Source organism: Thalassophryne amazonica, unplaced genomic scaffold (genome assembly GCF_902500255.1).
Source record: "Thalassophryne amazonica unplaced genomic scaffold, fThaAma1.1, whole genome shotgun sequence".
In the NCBI taxonomy this organism is placed as follows: Eukaryota; Metazoa; Chordata; class Actinopteri; order Batrachoidiformes; family Batrachoididae; genus Thalassophryne; species Thalassophryne amazonica.
The window spans coordinates 276,407-298,282 of NW_022986234.1; the positions used below are offsets into that span (position 1 = coordinate 276,407).

At 44.9% G+C, this 21,876-nt stretch overlaps 1 protein-coding gene across 1 annotated transcript in view; it reads left to right on the forward strand.

The window, feature by feature from the left end:
• c5 (complement component 5) overlaps positions 1–21,876 on the forward strand; it is a 94,410-nt gene that overhangs the window by 44,447 nt on the left and 28,087 nt on the right. The window contains exons 24-28 of the mRNA XM_034165217.1: positions 11,006–11,096; positions 11,470–11,509; positions 11,593–11,695; positions 14,960–15,034; positions 15,106–15,211. Of these exons, the coding sequence (XP_034021108.1) occupies positions 11,006–11,096; positions 11,470–11,509; positions 11,593–11,695; positions 14,960–15,034; positions 15,106–15,211 (415 nt within the window). The remainder of the gene's footprint in view (positions 1–11,005; positions 11,097–11,469; positions 11,510–11,592; positions 11,696–14,959; positions 15,035–15,105; positions 15,212–21,876) is intronic.

Here is a 21,876-nt window from a genome sequence, read left to right on the forward strand (position 1 = left end):
GCTGCTTTCAGTGATGCCGGTATTTGGTTAGACTCTTTCTCTCCGATTGTTCTGTCTGAGTTATTTTCATTAGTTACTTCATCCAAACCATCAACATGTTTATTAGACCCCATTCCTACCAGGCTGCTCAAGGAAGCCCTACCATTATTTAATGCTTCGATCTTAAATATGATCAATCTATCTTTGTTAGTTGGCTATGTACCACAGGCTTTTAAGGTGGCAGTAATTAAACCATTACTTAAAAAGCCATCACTTGACCCAGCTATCTTAGCTAATTATAGGCCAATCTCCAACCTTCCTTTTCTCTCAAAAATTCTTGAAAGGGTAGTTGTAAAACAGCTAACTGATCATCTGCAGAGGAATGGTCTATTTGAAGAGTTTCAGTCAGGTTTTAGAATTCATCATAGTACAGAAACAGCATTAGTGAAGGTTACAAATGATCTTCTTATGGCCTCGGACAGTGGACTCATCTCTGTGCTTGTTCTGTTAGACCTCAGTGCTGCTTTTGATACTGTTGACCATAAAATTTTATTACAGAGATTAGAGCATGCCATAGGTATTAAAGGCACTGCGCTGCGGTGGTTTGAATCATATTTGTCTAATAGATTACAATTTGTTCATGTAAATGGGGAATCTTCTTCACAGACTAAAGTTAATTATGGAGTTCCACAAGGTTCTGTGCTAGGACCAATTTTATTCACTTTATATATGCTTCCCTTAGGCAGTATTATTAGACGGTATTGCTTAAATTTTCATTGTTACGCAGATGATACCCAGCTTTATCTATCCATGAAGCCAGAGGACACACACCAATTAGCTAAACTGCAGGATTGTCTTACAGACATAAAGACATGGATGACCTCTAATTTCCTGCTTTTAAACTCAGATAAAACTGAAGTTATTGTTCTTGGCCCCACAAATCTTAGAAACATGGTGTCTAACCAGATCCTTACTCTGGATGGCATTACCCTGACCTCTAGTAATACTGTGAGAAATCTTGGAGTCATTTTTGATCAGGATATGTCATTCAAAGCGCATATTAAACAAATATGTAGGACTGCTTTTTTGCATTTACGCAATATCTCTAAAATCAGAAAGGTCTTGTCTCAGAGTGATGCTGAAAAACTAATTCATGCATTTATTTCCTCTAGGCTGGACTATTGTAATTCATTATTATCAGGTTGTCCTAAAAGTTCCCTAAAAAGCCTTCAGTTAATTCAAAATGCTGCAGCTAGAGTGCTGACGGGGACTAGAAGGAGAGAGCATATCTCACCCATATTGGCCTCTCTTCATTGGCTTCCTGTTAATTCTAGAATAGAATTTAAAATTCTTCTTCTTACTTATAAGGTTTTGAATAATCAGGTCCCATCTTATCTTAGGGACCTCATAGTACCATATCACCCCAATAGAGCGCTTCGCTCTCAGACTGCAGGCTTACTTGTAGTTCCTAGGGTTTGTAAGAGTAGAATGGGAGGCAGAGCCTTCAGCTTTCAGGCTCCTCTCCTGTGGAACCAGCTCCCAATTCAGATCAGGGAGACAGACACCCTCTCTACTTTTAAGATTAGGCTTAAAACTTTCCTTTTTGCTAAAGCTTATAGTTAGGGCTGGATCAGGTGACCCTGAACCATCCCTTAGTTATGCTGCTATAGACGTAGACTGCTGGGGGGTTCCCATGATGCACTGTTTCTTTCTCTTTTTGCTCTGTATGCACCACTCTGCATTTAATCATTAGTGATCGATCTCTGCTCCCCTCCACAGCATGTCTTTTTCCTGGTTCTCTCCCTCAGCCCCAACCAGTCCCAGCAGAAGACTGCCCCTCCCTGAGCCTGGTTCTGCTGGAGGTTTCTTCCTGTTAAAAGGGAGTTTTTCCTTCCCACTGTAGCCAAGTGCTTGCTCACAGGGGGTCGTTTTGACCGTTGGGGTTTTACATCATTATTGTATGGCCTTGCCTTACAATATAAAGCGCCTTGGGGCAACTGTTTGTTGTGATTTGGCGCTATATAAAAAAAAAATTGATTGATTGATTGATTGACATTCCATTGTTAACGGACATTTTGTAATGAAAGAACGTGCGGGCAGAGTCATGTCCGGCCGGACCCGACCGCGGGGGGTCGCGACAGGAAAAACACCTCCGTTGGAAATCTTAACGGGCAAGTTGGAACATGCCCAAGCTGTTAAACAATTTCTCAGTTACTCACTTGTTGAAAGCCATCAAAAGCCGCCTGAATTTTACAAATGGTTTTCAACACGGAGGTGTTTTTCCTGTCGCGGCGCACACAGATTCGCAAATTCGCCGAGTCGTTTCCGTGACGACTCGGCGAATTTGTGCGCACGTCTTTCATTACAAAATGTCCTTAAACAGTGGAATGTCCGCATAAAGTGGACTAAGAGTCTGACAGAGTCAGAGCTCTATTGAGCTGAGTATTCCTTTAACTTTAACTAGTAATGACTTCATGACTTTCTTTGCTAATAAAATTTTAACTATTAGAGAAAAAATTACTCATAACCATCCCAAAGACATATCGTTCTCTTTGGATGCTTTCAGTGATGCCTAGACTCTTTCTCTCCGATTGTTCTGTCTGAGTTATTTTCATTAGTTACTTCCTCCAAACCATCAACATGTCTATTAGACCCCATTCCTACCAGGCTGCTCAAGGAAGCCCTACCATTATTTAATGCTTCGATCTTAAATATGATCAATCTATCTTTATTAGTTGGCTATGTACCACAGGCTTTTAAGGTGGCAGTAATTAAACCATTACTTAAAAAGCCATCACTTGACCCAGCTATCTTAGCTAATTATAGGCCAATCTCCAACCTTCCTTTTCTCTCAAAAATTCTTGAAAGGGTAGTTGTAAAACAGCTAACTGATCATCTGCAGAGGAATGGTCTATTTGAAGAGTTTCAGTCAGGTTTTAGAATTCATCATAGTACAGAAACAGCATTAGTGAAGGTTACAAATGATCTTCTTATGGCTTCGGACAGTGGACTCATCTCTGTGCTTGTTCTGTTAGACCTCAGTGCTGCTTTTGATACTGTTGACCATAAAATTTTATTACAGAGATTAGAGCATGCCATAGGTATTAAAGGCACTGCGCTGCGGTGGTTTGAATCATATTTATCTAATAGATTACAATTTGTTCATGTAAATGGGGAATCTTCTTCACAGACTAAGGTTAATTATGGAGTTCCACAAGGTTCTGTGCTAGGACCAGTTTTATTCACTTTATACATGTTTCCCTTAGGCAGTATTATTAGACGGCATTGCTTAAATTTTCATTGTTACGCAGATGATACCCAGCTTTATCTATCCATGAAGCCAGAGGACACACACCAATTAGCTAAACTGCAGGATTGTCTTACAGACATAAAGACATGGATGACCTCTAATTTCCTGCTTTTAAACTCAGATAAAACTGAAGTTATTGTACTTGGCCCCACAAATCTTAGAAACATGGTGTCTAACCAGATCCTTACTCTGGATGGCATTACCCTGACCTCTAGTAATAATGTGAGAAATCTTGGAGTCATTTTTGATCAGGATATGTCATTCAATGCGCATATTAAACAAATATGTAGGACTGCTTTTTTGCATTTGCGCAATATCTCTAAAATCAGAAAGGTTTTGTCTCAGAGTGATGCTGAAAAACTAATTCATGCATTTATTTCCTCTAGGCTGGACTATTGTAATTCATTATTATCAGGTTGTCCTAAAAGTTCCCTGAAAAGCCTTCAGTTAATTCAAAATGCTGCAGCTAGAGTACTAACAGGGACTAGAAGGAGAGAGCATATCTCACCCATATTGGCCTCTCTTCATTGGCTTCCTGTTAATTCTAGAATAGAATTTAAAATTCTTCTTCTTACTTATAAGGTTTTGAATAATCAGGTCCCATCTTATCTTAGGGACCTCATAGTACCATATCACCCCAATAGAGCGCTTCACTCTCAGACTGCAGGTTTACTTGTAGTTCCTAGGGTTTGTAAGAGTAGAATGGGAGGCAGAGCCTTCAGCTTTCAGGCTCCTCTCCTGTGGAACCAGCTCCCAATTCAGATCAGGGAGACAGACACCCTCTCTACTTTTAAGATTAGGCTTAAAACTTTCCTTTTTGCTAAAGCTTATAGTTAGGGCTGGATCAGGTGACCCTGAACCATCCCTTAGTTATGCTGCTATAGACTTAGACTGCTGGGGGGTTCCCATGATGCACTGAGTGTTTCTTTCTCTTTTTGCTCTGTATGCACCACTCTGCATTTAATCATTAGTGATTGATCTCTGCTCCCCTCCACAGCATGTCTTTTTCCTGGTTCTCTCCCTCAGCCCCAACCAGTCCCAGCAGAAGACTGCCCCTCCCTGAGCCTGGTTCTGCTGGAGGTTTCTTCCTGTTAAAAGGGAGTTTTTCCTTCCCACTGTTGCCAAGTGCTTGCTCACAGGGGGTCGTTTTGACCGTTGGGGTTTTTCTGTAATTATTGTATGGCCTTGCCTTACAATATAAAGCGCCTTGGGGCAACTGTTTGTTGTGATTTGGCGCTATATAAATAAAATTGATTAATTGATAAAGTCCTCATGCTGGCCTCTTCTGAATCTTCTCTGTTCTCTCACGACGTCCTGGGTGAATTAAGCCTTAAATTAGGATGTTTTCAGCTTGAAACAGGCCGACGATGGTGCCTGGAAGCGCTGCACGATGTCCCGCTCCGTGGGAAGTCCTTACAGCGACAGAAACACCCCATAATCTCTCATCAGCCGTTAAACTTTTCACCGAAAACCAGCTTAATTTCTCCAATAGTGTCCACTCGGATATCCCTCACAAGTCCAGAAAAAATGGTGATAAAGCAACGCGTGCCGTCCGCAGCGGCTATTCAGACAAAGAGATTCTGACGGGCGGGGTGGAGCACTCCTCACTCAAGGCCTGCCCACAGGCGAATGACGTCACCGACACGCGTGAAAAAACTCACGCATGCGCACGAGGGTTCAAGCATGTCTGACGTAAAAACATATGAATCAAATCCATTTATTTTTTGAAAAAAAAAATAAATAAAAGGACCGCTTTTTTCATCATAGACCTCGTATATCAAGGATACATTGTGGTCCTTGTGTGGCTAAAACTTGACAACACTGAGGAGCTCAATTGAACATGTACAGATTACATGTCAGACACTAGAATCTCATCAAGTAATGTAAGTAGCAATAAATGTATAATTAATTACATATACGGTATATCGTTTACACTGGGATACCAATAATATAACTGTTATAAGAGTTAATCTTGTTAAAGCTTTGTCAAATATATTTACCATTATAATTCTTAGTAATTGATTGAACAATGCCATGGAAGAGGAAAGAGCACAGATAAGATTGATGAGGCGAGACATATGAGACTGATTGTCTTATGCTATGTGATGAGACGAGACATGATTCAATCAGTGCATGATGAACATTCACCCTATTGACGTATCCCATAGTCCCTTGCGCGCCAGAGAGTCGCTGCAGTCAAAACAATATAGAATCCACATGATGACAATTGTAAATGAATATTATACTACAAAAATGTAATTTTTTTATGTTTTTCATCACGTTAATAAGAGACTGCTGCATGATACCCTGAAAACTTGCTAAAACAATTATAACGAATAATCCGTGTCTGTTACGTTTAATCTGCGTGGAATTTAATAAGCGCAAACCGAATTTCAGACATATTATATATATATTAGTCTGGAACAAAGAGGACAAACAGTGTTGTAAAAAACAATAATCAAGACGTTAAAGAGCAAACTTCACTTTCCCTCAGAACGACATGATCAGGAAGCGATTGTAGCTCACAGCAGCTCCCACTGAAAATAACGGAGAGACAGACTGTGATTCTCACATGTTTACATACAATAAACACAATAACAACGTCTATAAACCCAGAGAATATATTCATGAGAGTTTTAGGCACAATATAAAAATAGTTTTATGTTGCGATGTTAATGGTGTTGTCTGTGTACAGTGGTTAAAGTGCAGCGTGATCAGAGCGTCTCAATGCAGTTCTCAATGTTACTGAGATCTCGCAGCGTGGCGGCCTCGCTGAGGTTTTGCGGGATTTGAAACGTCAATAGGGTGAATGAAAGAAAGTCATCAGTGTATAATGAATGACCAGCAATAAACTTTGAGACTGACTGTCTTATACTATCAAATGATTTCATTGAATGGTTTTTGGAACACCTTCGGACTGTATATAAGTGGCATGAAAACTGAATGTACTCATATTTTGTCTTCAGACCTACACTCTGTATGACATCTACCTTTAAAGCTTTAAATAACAAAAGATCTTAGAAACTGAAACCTGTTTCCCCTGGTGGCTCATTTCTTGTCTGTGTCAGAGTTTTAGGTAATTTTCCTAACAATAGGTAAATTATAATCACCTGGTGGAGTCAGTGGCTGCAAAGAAAACCTGCACCCTCTTGGCCCTTTCTGGAACAAGTTGCCCACCCCTGCACTAGACCATCACCTCCCACCTCCCGTGCTAACGCCCTTGAAATGTCTTGTAAATCACTTCAGAGGTGTTATTAGGTTCCAAAAACAATGTTTTCAGTTTTAGAAGTGTTTATTTCTCGCTAGCTTTTAGATAATATATGAGAAACATATATATAAGCACATGACGTGATTTTGAAGAGACCAGCCACTGATGTCACGATGCAGCTCTACTCTGATTGGCTGTCATCCCCCGCCGCTCAAAAACAGATTGAAACAAAATGTTACATTTTAACCTCTTAAAATATGTCAAGGTTAGCCATCTTTGAACTTGTCCAAGGTCTGTGTCCCAAGAAAGTTCCCTGTGCATTTGAAAACTTTGGCAGTAACAGGACTGGAGTTATGCTGAGCACAGACAGACAGACAGATAGACAGATGCATCAAATATGGCCATCGGATAATAAATAGCAACTGTATCCTTGCAGACGACAACAAATTTAGCAGAGATTTGGACTAGAAAATAATGTAGTAGACGATACGCTCGTCTTTTGGACTAAAGATCACATTGAAAACAAAAAAAGGGTTGAGTTCCTCTTCCCTTAGCTGACTGAATAAAAATGACTTTAACCATCTTTTAAAACTTGTCTTAATGCTAATTGACTAATACCGTTCCAGGTCACGGCACCAGTCTGTCTGAAGGGTTTTACAGGATAAATAATGAGAGAGTGAGGCCCTAAGTAAGTACTGTGGCAAGAAGAATTTAGACAAAAGGAAGATGAGAAATAGTTCGGGGCCGTACCATGAATAATATTATGCACCAAGTTAATTTTTAACTGTTTAACTGAGACTTACTGGAAGAACTTTGACCTGTCAAACTCAGCATCCCCTGTGTGGGTCCTGGGAGGGACATTGAGGATGTCTCAAACCATTTTGTTCTGGGTCGTTTGCAGATGATTTTGAAACTTCTTGGTAAGACCAGAGTACCAAGACGTGCTGCCATAGTCATAGTGACACTGAATCAGTGCAGAAATCAGTAGGGTTTTTTTCAGGGTCCAAATGTCTGCTCTGGCAAAACAAAAACTTTAAAACTGGATTTGTGAATTACTGAGTCTGTTATTTGGTTTTACTGGCTAAAATGTGGCCATCCCAAGTGACGTCTATCGAGTCATTACCACTGAGTTGGCGCTTTGAGACAAATAATATGGATTCTGACTTCCCAAGACGGTTGTCCACCAACCATTCATGGACTAACATGTTCTGTATTTACGTGCTGTTTAAAAAATGTATTGTATATGTGTTTTATTTTTGTGAATTTGTGTTTTTAATGTTAAGTGCTTTGGACACCAGTTGGTGCTGTAAAGCGCTCTATAAATAAATGCTGATTGATTGATTGATTGATTGACTGACTAACTGCAATTCGGAAGACAGAAGTTACTGTCTGGAAACAACATCTTTGCCAGAAACAAGGAGAGCTGAATCGTCTGCATTCAACAGTAGCTTACAGTGACAGCTGAAGGCATGTCGTTGACGTAAACCAAGAACAGCAGAGGACCTAATATGGATCCTTGGGGGACCCCCACAGGTCATGCTAGCAGGGGCTGAAGATATGTCAGCAATCTCACCTTGCTGCAGCCTATTCCCCAAGCAGGCTCTAAACCAGTTATCAGACTCCTGAAGCCCAATGGCTTCAGTTTACATAAGAGAATACTGTGATCCACAGTATCAAAGGCTTTTTGAAGATCTAGAAGAACCATTTCTGAGCCTGGTTTCTGAGCGACACACAAAAAAAGATGCACAAATACAGTTAAATATAGAAAGGGTAATCATAGAACGTGTCAAAGAGAATAAGTTGTTAGGTGTGATTGATGAAAGAATCAACTGGAAAGCTCATATTCAACATATTCAAAAGAAAGTATCAAAAAGTATTGCAGTTTTAAATAAGGCTAAGCACATTCTTGATGGCAAATCACTACACACTCTGTACTGCACTTTGATTTGACTTATTGCGCTGAAGTCTGGGGCAATAACTATAAAACTACAGTGCAACCATTATTCATCCTTCAAAAAAGAGCATTAAAAATAATTCACAGTGCAGGGTATCGGGATCATACCAACCCAATGTTCATTAAATTGAAGATATTAAAACTCTATGATAACGTTCAAGACTGAACAATTGATGTACAAAGTGAGAAATAAGCAAATGCCATTTAGAATTAAAGATTTTTTTTTTTTTTTTACACAAAGAGAAGGAATATATAATTTAAGGGGTTTGTATCATTTTAAAATTGTGGGTGTTCGGACGACCAGGAAATGCTTCTGTGTCTCCATTTGTGGCCCCAAAAATGGAATAATCTACCTGAGGAACTCAAACGATGTCCAAATATTAACCGGTTCAAATATTTACATAAAGAAATGGTGTTCTCTGTATATGTATCTGATGAAACAGGATGGGTTTGTGTGTTGTATGAAGAATCTGCTACACTTGAATCCTTACTACTGAAAATGTACGGTGGTAACGAGTACGTAATAGGAGCTGTTTCGGTGAAAATTTTACGGGCTTCACAGAGAATAAGGACTGCTACTACAGCTTTAAGGACAGCTTTAAGGACAGCTTTAAGGACGCTCGGCGCGCCGCGCTCCAAGCTGCGACGACGAGGCACAAACCACCGGATCATATCTAAACGGATGGCTCTGTGGATACGAGACCATCGTGTGCTCTTTCTCTGGTTATCACAAGAGCTGGACATCAGCCATTTTCCGGCAGATTTCACTTTTAACAAGAGATTTTGTCATGGAAAGCCGCGCGGAGGCTTCGCGCGTCACGACCGATTTGCTGAAGGAGCGAGACAAAGGAACACCTCCATTTCGGCATGTCAGAGGACAAGTTTGGACATGCCCAGCTCTCCACAATTTCTCTGATACTTACTGGACTGGTAAGCATTGAAAGCCGAGATAGGCATGTCCAAACTTGTCCTCTGACACGCCGAAACGGAGGTGTTCCTTTGTCTCACTCCATCAGCAAATCGGTCGTGACACGTGAAGCCTCCGCGCGGCTTTCCATGACAAAATCTCTTGTTAAAAGTGAAATCTGCCAGAAAATGGCTGATGTCCAGCTCTTGTGATAACCAGAGAAAGAGCACACGACGGTCTCGTATCCACAGAGCCATCTGTTTAGAAATGATCCGGTGATTTGTGCCTCGTCGTTGCAACTCGGAGCGCAGCGCGCCGAGCATCCTTAAAGCAGTCCTTAAAGCTGTAGTAACAGTCCTTATTCTCTGTGAAGCCCGTAAAATTTTCACCAAAAGCCAGATAAATTTTTCAAATGGTTTCCAGGTGCCTGTCTCTAACAGCTTCTGAAAAAATTCTGATGGAAAAAAAGTCCTTTTCTTTCCGCCATTTCCAGACAATGAAAATCCAAGGAGGGGGCGGACCACTCCTTCCCAAGGCGTGCTCACAGGCGAATGACGTAACCGACAGGCGTGGAAAAACTCACGCATGTGCACGAGGGTTCAAGCATGTCTGACGTAAAAACATATGAATGAAATCCATATAGTTTTTGAAAAAAATAAAAAGGACCGTTACTTTATTGACAGACCTCGTATATGTGCCCAATAAATTCAGTTCAAATTAAATGAAAAAAAAATTAATGATGATGAACGGGTTTGATGCGGAGATGATGATGATGAGCGGGTTTGATGCAATGATGATGATGATCAGCGGGTTTGATGCAATGATGATGATGATGATCAGCGGGTTTGATGCGATGATGATGATCAGCGGGTTTGATGCAATGATGATGATGATGATCAGCGGGTTTGATGCGATGCTGATGATCAGCGGGTTTGATCCGTCGATGATGATGATGATCAGCGGGTTTGATGCGATGCTGATGATCAGCGGGTTTGATCCGTCGATGATGATGATGATCAGCGGGTTTGATGCATTGATGATGATGATGATGATCGGGTTTGATGTGTCGATGATGATCAGCGGGTTTGATGCGATGATGATGATCAGCGGGTTTGATGCAATGATGATGATGATGATCAGCGGGTTTGATGCGATGCTGATGATCAGCGGGTTTGATCCGTCGATGATGATGATGATCAGCGGGTTTGATGCGATGCTGATGATCAGCGGGTTTGATCCGTCGATGATGATGATGATCAGCGGGTTTGATGCATTGATGATGATGATGATGATCGGGTTTGATGTGTCGATGATGAGGGTTTGATGCTTCGATGATGATCAGCGGGTTTGATGCAATGATGATGATGAGCGGGTTTGATGCGTCGATGATGATGATGATGAGCGGGTTTGATGCATCGATGATGATGATGAGCGGGTTTGATGCGTCGATGAAGATGATGAGCGGGTTTGATGCGTCGATGATGATGATGAGCGGGTTTGATGCGTCGATGATGATGATGAGCGGGTTTGATGCGTCGATGATGATGATGAGCGGGTTTGATGCGTCGATGATGATGATGAGCGGGTTTGATGCGTCGATGATGATGATCAGCGGGTTTGATTTAACGCTGAGTCGTTGTGTTTCAGCTGAAGACGGTTTACTATCAGACAACTCTGACTGACACCAACTGTAACTTTGACCTCAGCATTGAGGTTAACGGCCCGGACACCTCTGGCAGTAAGTATTCATCTGTTTACGTTTGTTCTTTACCTTAGCCTATGAGGGGAGACACAAAATAACTGGTTTTGGCCTATAGGGGGTGTCGTAAAGAAATCACCTGACTGTCGAAGGTCACACGTTGCTGCGCGTTGATCGTCCGTCATCATTTCAACTTTTCTCTCCAAACCTTGTCAAAGTTTCACATTGTTAAAAACAAACGTGTGTTCACACACACTCAGAAAATAAAACTCAACATTTTATTTTATAAAATAAGTGTTGGACCAGCTGACTCAGCTGCATCGCCCCCTGTAGGCTGCGTGCTGTTACTCTTGGATCTGCCCCCATGAATCCGTTCTTTATTTGTAATTGTCATGTTTGTTGTGTTCTGCAGCTTCCAGCATGAGCTCTCCTCACCTGGTCGCCTGTGCAAAGTGAGACAGCAAAACCAACTCTTGGTTCTGAGATGTGATTCATCGCTGAAAATGTTTCACTTGTCTTTGTCTGGGTGTTTCAGGTATAAACCTCCTCCTAATGAGATGATGACAGAGTCCAGTCTCACAGTGATGAAGATCCAACTGCCCACAGGTGTGGAGGCGCATCTGGACGACCTGAGACAGGTAACCACGCCCAGTGCTTAGGTCAAACATGCACGCAAAGTCAAACACGCCGTGTGACCCCCACAACAGTTCCTGGCCTCAGATGCTGAGCATGAAGAGCCGTAAAGGTCCTCTGGGGCCAGTCACAATGCTACATATGATGAATTACAAAATATTTACACACTAAAAACATGACATTCTGGCAAAGGAGAAAAAAAGGTGCAGTGAAACATGAAGTGAAGTATATTTTTGTACATAAAAAATTGGTGTGATATTTTTCTTTCCATGTTTATCAGATTAGATATGGTATATTGTAGAAAGAAATGTGAAGAATAATTAAACTACAATTTTATTAAGTACAAAAACATACTTACTAGACTGGCATGAAAAGTGTTTGGAATAGGAAATGTTAAAAAAAAATTGGCTGCTTTACCAAACAATAATAACAAGGATTAACCTTAATTCTGTATGTTATTTTATTTTATTTTAATTTTTTTTTTTAAATTTGTTATTTTTATTGTTGTTGTCTTCTCCCTTTTTTCACTCGGGGTCTCCGTTTTTTACGCTGGATGCACTTCCTGATGCACCGTCATATCACATGGAGTACGGGGCAGCAGTGGCCTTGAACCACCAATGTTCTGCCTCGACCACTGAGATAAAAAGTGTGAAATCTCCACAATGAGTGTATGGTGCTCCTTCAAGTGTCTTATTTAGAGAGAGAGAGAGAGAGAGAGAGAGAGAGTCCGACTTACTGCCGAGCCCCCGAACACAGCTCTCGCTTTGTGAGTACAGAGATTGGATGGCCCTGAGAAGGGACCCCCTCACTTCATACTCCCGCAGCACCTCCCACAGTATCTCCCGGGGTACCCGATCATACGCCTTCTCCAAGTCCACAAAACACATGTAGACTGGGTGGGCAAACTCTCAGGCACCCTCCAGGATCCTTGTGAGAGTAAAGAGCTGATCGGTTGTTCCACGGACAGGACGGATCCTGCATTGTTCCTCTTCAGTCAGAGGTTTGATTATTGGCCAGACCCTCCTTTCCTGCACCCTGGAGTAGACTTTACCAGGGAGGCTGAGTAGTGTGATGCCCCTGTATTTGGCACACACTCTCTGGTCCCCCTTTTTAAATATGGGGACCACTGAGCTAGGAAAGAGACCGGATGACAGGGACATGTTGAACATTTTCATGACCCATGGCCCGATTGAGTCAAAAGTATCTAAGAAAAGCTTGGAGGGAAGGACATCAAATGGGCATGAGGTCAGGTTCATTTTAGTTGCAACTGCTGCAATGTCTTCTAGTGACACTCGGCTGAAAGACGACCAGACCTGTAATGGCAGTTCAGGCCGGACTGGGCCAGACCACAAGGGGTCAGTAAAGGTATTTTTTATGTGTGTGACCTTATCAACAAAGAACTCCAAGAAGTCAGTGCCATCTGCTTTACAAAGCTCAGAGGTTGCAGAGGCAGCATGGGACACGAGAGAGTTAATTGTGTTAAAAAGCACCTTCGGATTTCCCTTATTGGACATTATCAGGCGATGTAAATATTTAGATCTTGCCTCTCTTAATGCATCATTTAACATGGAAATAAGGTCCCTGAGATGTAGCCTATGGACCTCAAGGTGCGTGGATTTCCACAAGCGCTCCATTTTCCGACACAGTCTTCTTAACTCCAAGAAACTGTAATTTATCCGTATATTTGAATTATACCCAAGATGTTACTTTCTAGGTCATCCTTGCATTTCTTTCTTCTTTTTGTTTTGTAATTCTTACCTTATATCTCTCTGTATTTTGACGCTTTTATTGTATGAAAATGTATAGATGATGTATGTTTTTCGATACTGTTTTATTGTGTTCAATTAAAAAAATAAATCAATCTTGTCTTGCTGATGGCCACGAGCTTCAGTAGAGAAGAACCAGGCTGTGAATCCTTGAGAATGATGTGAACTGAGTGCCATAAACTTATGTTAATTCATATTACAAGGGGAATTTCCCAACGTCAGAATTTTACTGTATTGTTTCTTCTCTGTTTCTAAGAAAAAAAATCCCTCATCACTTTTTTTCTGATCTCAAGGATGAGAAACTATTTTTTTTTAATGGGGCCTAATTGTTCCTAAGGCTGCTTAGTGTGTGTGTGTGTGTGTGTGTGTGTGTGTGTGTGTGTGTGTGTGTGTGTGTGTGTGTGTGTGTGTGTGTGTGTGTGTGTGTGTGTGTGTGTGTGTGTATACACAATGCACATTTTAAAAAGATTCGCTGCAAACCGGTGCGAAGCTCATATTATTATTTTGTTAGAAAAAGCTTGGACACATAAGCAACAGCAGCCTAAGTTTCACTGCAAAGCAGCTTTAGGAACAATTAGGCCCCATGTCAAAACAAAAAAAAGGTTATCATCACTGACATTGATGAGAGAGGTATTTTTGAAGTTTATTATCCTTGAGATTGATGAGGGATTTTACTGCCATAGTTTTGGTTTATGTATTTTATTTTGCATTATGCATATTTTACATGGTGTTAGGGAGGTATTTTTTTCACCACCTAGCGCTCTGTAAACTTCGACCACAGCATATTCACCACCAAGCACAGACACCCGCTTCCTCTGAACAGTTTGTACCATCACTGCACACTCAGCCCATGCGTTTGTGTCACACATCATATTTTTGGTCATATTTATGTTGTTGATGAAAAATCCCTTTTTTGATTTGTATCATGATGTATTAGTTTGATAATGAGCGTGTGAAAAGACATACTTGATATTTGACTCTTATTCTTGCTGTTTTTTCAATCAATGGCAGCATCTAGTGGTGATTTTCTGTAACTGCAAGAGTGTCATGATGCTCCTGGAGAATTCATAACCAACTGTTCCCTGTAGTTTCTTGGGTTCACGTCCAAAGGGGACATTACATCAGACTGGATCAGAACCAGGGAGTCCGCTCATGGAGGTCAGTCTGAGGGTTATAATCCGTCACAGGGGCCCTGAACAACTGGTCATCAAAATGTGAAATTGGACGGCAGCTACAATAACTTTGATTATTGAATAAACTGCTTTTTTTCTTTTGTTTTTATGATTTTCTGACATTTCATCAATCAAATGATTATATCATTGTAACTGACAGTTTTCCAGAAACCAGGCAGCATGTTTCAGGTGACGTGTTCCAGGAACCTTCGGTTGTGATCAGTTTTTGTCAGCGTCTCGGAGTCAGAAGGTTCATCATGGAACCAGCTTGTGATTTCCTGCTGTGAGTCACCATGATCAAAGTTGGATTTTTGTCTTGTTTTTGCTACAGTTCATGGAGGGGATGGAACCGGTCATCTCCAGTTATGAACTCCAAGGAAACACGGTTGTCATTCAGTTGGACTCTGTAAGTCACTGATCCAGGTCAGAACGCTTCATGTTTGACTGCCTTCTGATAACTTCATGTGTGCTTTCCAGGTTCCCTCCGATATCTTTGTCTGTGTGGCATTTCGAATCCGGACGGGTTTCAGGGTGGGTGGAGCCAGTGAGTCCTTGTTCAGTGTGTATGAGCCTCAGGACCGAGGTAAGTCTGGGTACCTCCTACTAACTAAGGTGTTTTCCCTGATGTCCAATGGTGAGAAAGTGTCAAAATTGGAGGGGATGGAACATAATCAACGTGGAACTTGAGGTAACAAGAGAACTTGGCCCAGGTTAAAAACTCAGGCCGTGTGAGGGTTGTTGTAAGGTTTGGGTTTCGGCTAGGGGTAGGGTTGGGAAAGAGTTAGGGTTTAGTCCATAGGCCAAGCAGGTTTTTCGGTACCACTTAAGGGGAAAAAAACGACACTTAGAATCCAGCCTCAGTGTATCATGGCCTACACAAAAATGTAGCCAGGTAGGGATCAATGAAGAATTACACAGAGGTCGAACTTTAAAAATGCTCCAGTCATGTTGAAACCTATATCACATTACTTGTCTGATCATAATGATTCCAAAAAGGTATAGTTTGGACTATCTATGACGGAATGTTCTGAGTTATGGGGTCAAAACAGCAAAAATGGTGACAAAGGTCAATTTCAGTTCATACAGAGGTCAAATATTAAAGTTGCTCCAATTTCAGTAAAAAATTATGCAAATTATTGTTTGGGTTAATAGGGTTCTAAAAAGGAATAGTTTGCACCATCTGTCATACTTAGTTATCATGTTACTGGGTAACACATGTCACATTTCATACAACCCCTGGCAAAAATTATGGCATCACCGGCCTCGGAGGATGTTCATTCAGTTGTTTAATTTTGTAGGAAAAAAGCAGATCACAGACATGACACAAAACTAAAGTCATTTCAAATGGCAACTTTCTGGCTTTAAGAAACACTATAAGAAATCAGGAAAAAAGATTGTGGCAGTCAGTAACGGTTACTTTTTTAGACCAAGCAGAGGAAAAAAATATGGAATCACTCAATTCTGAGGAAAAAATTAGGGAATCACCCTGTAAATTTTCATCCCCCAAATTAACACCTGCATCAAATCAGATCTGCTTGTTGACATTGACCCTTTTTGCAAGGAATGTTTTTGCAGTTTTTGCTCTATGGCAAGATGCATTATCATCTTGAAAAATGATTTCATCACCCCCAAACATCCTTTGAATTGTCCAAAATATCAACATAAACTTGTGCATTTATTGATGATGTAATGACAGCCATCTCCCCAGTGCCTTTACCTGACATGCAGCCCCATATCATCAATGACTGTGGAAATTTACATGTTCTCTTCAGGCAGTCATCTTTATAAATCTCATTGGAAAGGCAGCAAACAAAAGTTCCAGCATCATCACCTTGTCCAATGCAGATTCGAGATTCATCACTGAATATGACTTTCATCCAGTCATCCACAGTCCACAATTGCTTTTCCTTAGCCCATTGTATCCTTGTTTTTTTCTGTTTAGGTGTTAATGATGCCTTTTGTTTAGCTTTTCTGTATGTAAATCCCATTTCCTTTAGGCGGTTTCTTACAATTCGGTCACAGACGTTGACTCCAGTTTCCTCCCATTCGTTCCTCATTTGTTTTGTTGTACATTTTTCGATTTTTGAGACATATTGCTTTAGGTTTTCTGTCTTGACGCTTTGTCTTCCTTGGTCTACCAGTATGTTTGCCTTTAACAACCTTCCCATGTTGTTTGTATTTGGTCCAGAGTTTAGACACAGCTGACTGTGAACAACCAACATCTTTTGCAACATTGCGTGATGATTTACTCTCTTTTAAGAGTTTGATAATCCTCTCCTTTGTGTCAATTGACATCTCTCGTGTTGGAGCCATGATTCATGTCAGTCCACTTGGTGCAACAGCTCTCCAAGGTGTGATCACTCCTTTTTAGATGCAGACTAACGAGCTGATCTGATATGATGCAGGTGTTAGTTTGGGGGATAAAAATTTACAGGGTGATTCCATAATTTTTCCTCAGAATTGAGTGATTCCATATTTTTTTCCTCTGCTTCGTCTAAAAAAGTAACCGTGTTGTGAAAGTGTAGGAACACGGACCCACAACAGGGGGCGCAATGAATGGACAATGGAGGAAGGTGAATAACAAGGTTTACTATTGTGAAACGAGCACAATGAATACAACAATCACAATTTGGGGTCGAATCCGCTGGTGTCGTGTGGGCAGGCTCGAAGGTAGGAGACGTCCGTCTCAGTCGAACCGAAACCACCCAGATCTCCTCTGCCACCGAACCCTGGAAATACTGGAACCGCCAAGTCCCGAATTCCCAGGTGGCCACTGCCTCCGCTCGTCGGATCCGGTACTGCTGGCGGGAGAGAGCAACAACACAGGCGTGGATGCGACAGCACCCAGTAACGGAGAGGGGAGAAGCCGCCTCCACCTCTAGTCACAATATGGCAGGCAGGTGAGTACTTATCCAAGCAATTTAGCTTTCAGTAATCAGCTGTCCTGAAAAGGTTTAACAAGTCTTTTAGCTAGTTAGTCAGAATATAAATGCAGAGAACGTTACCTCAGTCTAAAGGCGATATCTCGGCACTGAGGTGGAGACGCCGTCCTCCTGATATACCTCTGTGCTGAGTGGAACAGCTGTGTCCAGTGATGGGTGACAGCTGTCACCCAGGCTGCTCCCATAAGGCGGCAGCGCCCTCTGGTGCCTGGAACCCGCACTCCAGGCAGGGCGCCCTCTGGTGGTGGTGGGCCAGCAGTACCTCCTCTTCAGCGGCCCACACAACAGGACCCCCCCCTCAACGGGCGCCTCCTGGCGCACGGCTGGGCTTGTCCGGATGGCGACGGTAGAAGTCGGCCAGGAGGGCCGGGTCCAGGATGAAGCCCTTCTTCACCCAGGAGCGCTCCTCGGGACCGTACCCCTCCCAGTCCACCAGATATTGAAAACCCCGGCCCATCCGACGGACATCAAGGAGCCGGCGTACAGTCCAAGCCGGTTCCCCGTCGATGATCCGGGCAGGAGGCGGCGCCGGACCCGGGGTGCAGAGGGGTGAGGTGTGAAGGGGCTTGATCCGGGAAACATGAAAAACTGGATGGATCCGCAGTGAGGCCGGAAGCTGGAGCCTCACTGCGGCGGGGTTGATGACCTTGAGGATCTTGTAAGGTCCGATGTACCGTTCTTGAAGTTTCGGCGAGTCTACCTGCAGAGGAATGTCCTTGGTGGACAACCAGACCTCCTGCCCAGGATGATACTTGGGGGCCGGGGCCCGCCGCCGGTCTGCATGTTTCTTCGCCCTCGTCCGGGCCTTCAACAAAGCAGAGCGGGCGGCACGCCACACCCGACGGCACTTCCGTAGGTGGGCCTGGACCGAGGGCACACCGACCTCTCCCTCAACCACCGGAAACAAGGGGGGCTGATACCCCAAGCACACCTCAAACGGGGAGAGGCCGGTGGCTGATGACACTTGGCTGTTGTGGGCGTACTCGATCCAGGCCAGGTGGGTACTCCAGGCCGTCGGGTGCGCGGCTGTCACACAGCGAAGTGTCTGCTCCAGTTCCTGATTCGCCCGCTCTGCCTGCCCGTTGGTCTGGGGGTGGTACCCAGACGAGAGGCTGACCGTGGCCCCCAGTTCCCGGCAGAAGCTCCTCCAGACGTGCGAGGTGAACTGGGGACCGCGATCGGAGACGATGTCTGATGGTATGCCATGCAGACGGACGACGTGGTGGACCAGGAGGTCCGCTGTCTCCTGGGCCGTTGGGAGCTTCGGGAGGGCCACGAAGTGGGCCGCCTTGGAGAAACGGTCCACTATCGTGAAGACGACGGTGTGTCCCTGGGACGGCGGGAGACCCGTGACAAAGTCCAGGCCGATGTGGGACCAGGGGCGATGAGGCACGGGCAGTGGCTGTAGCTGCCCTGAGGTCTTTCTGTGGTCGGCCTTGCCCCTGGCGCAGGTGGTACAGGCCTGGACGTAGTCCCGGACGTCGGCCTCCAGGGATGCCCACCAGAAGCGTTGCCGGACGACTGTCACGGTCCTTCGCACCCCAGGGTGACAGGAGAGTTTAGAACCATGACAGAAGTCCAGGACTGCAGCCCTAGCCTCTGGTGGGACGTATAGTCTGTCCTTTGGTCCGTCTCCGGGGTCCGGGTCACGGGTCAGGGCCTCCCGGACGGTCTTCTCCACGTCCCAGGTGAGGGCGGCCACGATAGCGGACTCCGGGATAATGGGATCCGGGGGATCCGACGGTTCCGCTTTGACTTCGTCTTCGTGCACCCGGGACAATGCATCCGATCTTTGATTCTTGGTCCCGGGACGGTAGGTGATCCGGAAGTCAAAACGGCCAAAGAACAGTGACCAGCGGGCTTGCCTGGGGTTCAGCCGCTTGGCGGTCCTGATGTACTCCAGGTTCCGATGGTCAGTGAAAACCGTGAATGGCACGGCTGTTCCCTCCAACAGATGTCTCCACTCTTCGAGGGCCTCTTTCACAGCAAGGAGTTCCCGATTGCCGACGTCATAGTTCCGTTCAGCGGGGGTCAACCTGCGGGAAAAATAGGCACACGGGTGAAGGACCTTATCGGTCTTCCCGCTCTGGGAGAGCACCGCTCCTATCCCTGAGTCCGAGGCATCCACTTCAACCATTAACTGGCGGCTAGGATCGGGCTGCACCAGAACTGGTGCAGACGAGAAGCGCCGTTTCAACTCCTTGAACGCGGCTTCGCACCGATCCGACCAGGTGAAGGGGACTTTTGGGGAGGTCAGGGCTGTCAGGGGGCTAACTACCTGACTGTAGCCCTTAATAAACCTCCTGTAGAAATTAGCAAAGCCGAGGAACTGTTGCAGCTTCCTACAGCTTGTTGGTTGGGGCCAGTCTCTCACCGCCGCAACCTTGGCCGGATCAGGGGCGACGGAGTTGGAGGAGATGATGAACCCCAGGAAGGACAAAGAAGTGCGGTGGAATTCACACTTCTCGCCCTTCACAAACAGGCGGTTCTCCAACAACCGCTGCAGGACCTGACGGACATGCCGGACATGTGTCTCAGGATCCGGGGAAAAGATGAGTATATCGTCTAGATATACGAAGACGAACCGGTGCAGGAAGTCCCGCAAGACATCGTTTACCAACGCTTGGAAAGTCGCGGGAGCATTAGTGAGACCGAACGGCATGACCAGGTACTCAAAATGACCTAAGGGGGTGTTGAATGCCGTCTTCCATTCGTCTCCCTTCCGGATCCGAACCAAATGATACGCATTCCTAAGATCCAGCTTGGTGAAAATTTTGGCTCCACGCAAGGGGGTGAACATTGAATCCAACAAGGGCAACGGGTATCGGTTGCGAACCGTGATTTCGTTCAACCCCCTGTAATCAATGCATGGACGAAGCCCGCCATCTTTTTTACCCACAAAAAAGAAACCAGCACCCATCGGAGAGGTGGAATTCCGGATCAACCCGGCAGCTAATGAGTCCCGGATGTAGGTCTCCATTGATTCACGCTCCGGCCGTGAGAGGTTGTACAGCCTACTGGACGGGTACTCACAGCCTGGAACCAAATCAATGGCACAATCATAAGGACGGTGGGGAGGAAGCGTGAGAGCCAGATCCTTGCTGAACACGTCAGCGAGGTCATGGTACTCCGCCGGCACCGCCTTCAGATTGGGCGGGACTCGGACCTCCTCCTTAGCTTGGGAGCCGGGAGGAACCGAGGAACCTAGACACTCCCGATGGCAGGTTTCGCTCCACTGAACCACTACCCCGGACGGCCAATCGATCCGGGGATTGTGCTTCAACATCCAGGGAAAACCCAAAACCACACGGGAGGTGGCCTGAGTCACAAAGAACTCGATCACCTCCCGGTGGTTACCTGACACCACCAGAGTTACTGGAGGTGTCTTGTGCGTGATTGGTGGGAGTAGGGAGCCATCTAGTGCCCGAACCTGCACAGGCGAGGTAAGAGCCACCAGAGGGAGCCCTATCTCCCTAGCCCATCTGCTGTCTAGCAGATTCCCCTCAGAGCCCGTGTCCACCAGTGCTGGGGCCTTCAGGGTTGAATCCTCAAACAGGATCGTGACTGGGAGTCGTGTAGCAATGTGGGTGTGTCCCACGTGAATGTTCTGGCCCACCCCTGGCCCAGTCTCTAGGGGCGGGCGTTGGAGTTTAACCGCTCGGGGCAGTCGTTTGCGAGATGCTCACTCGAGCCACAAACAAAACAAGCTCCGTGGGCCCGCCTCCTTTGTGCTCCAGGTGCCCTAAATGTTGCCCTGCTCGTGTCCATAGCTTCGTCAGCAGGGGGAGCCGTAGGCGCACGGAGCGCAGGAACAGAGGAGCGTGGGGAGGGCGGAGCTCGATCGGAACCGGAAGGGAGAGGGACGACGCGTGCCTGGCCACGCCCTTCGCCTCGTTCCCGACGGCGTTCTTCTAACCGGTTGTCGAGTCGTATGACCAGATCGATGAGACCATCTAAGTCCCGCGGTTCGTCCTTCGCCACCAGGTGTTCTTTTAGGACCAGTGACAGTCCGTTTACAAAGGCGGCGCGGAGGGCAGTGCTATTCCAGCCGGATCTCGCCGCCGCGATGCGGAAGGCGACTGCATAGGCAGCTGCACTCCGACGCCCTTGTCTCATCGACAGTAGCGCGGTTGAAGCGGACTCTCCTCTGTTGGGATGGTCGAACACCGTTCTGAGCTCCCGTACAAACCCATTGTAGGTATGAAGGAGCCGTGAGTTCTGCTCCCAGAGCGCTGTAGCCCAAGCGCGTGCCTCCCCGCGAAGCAGGTTTATTACATAAGCTATTTTGCTAGCATCAGTCGCGTAC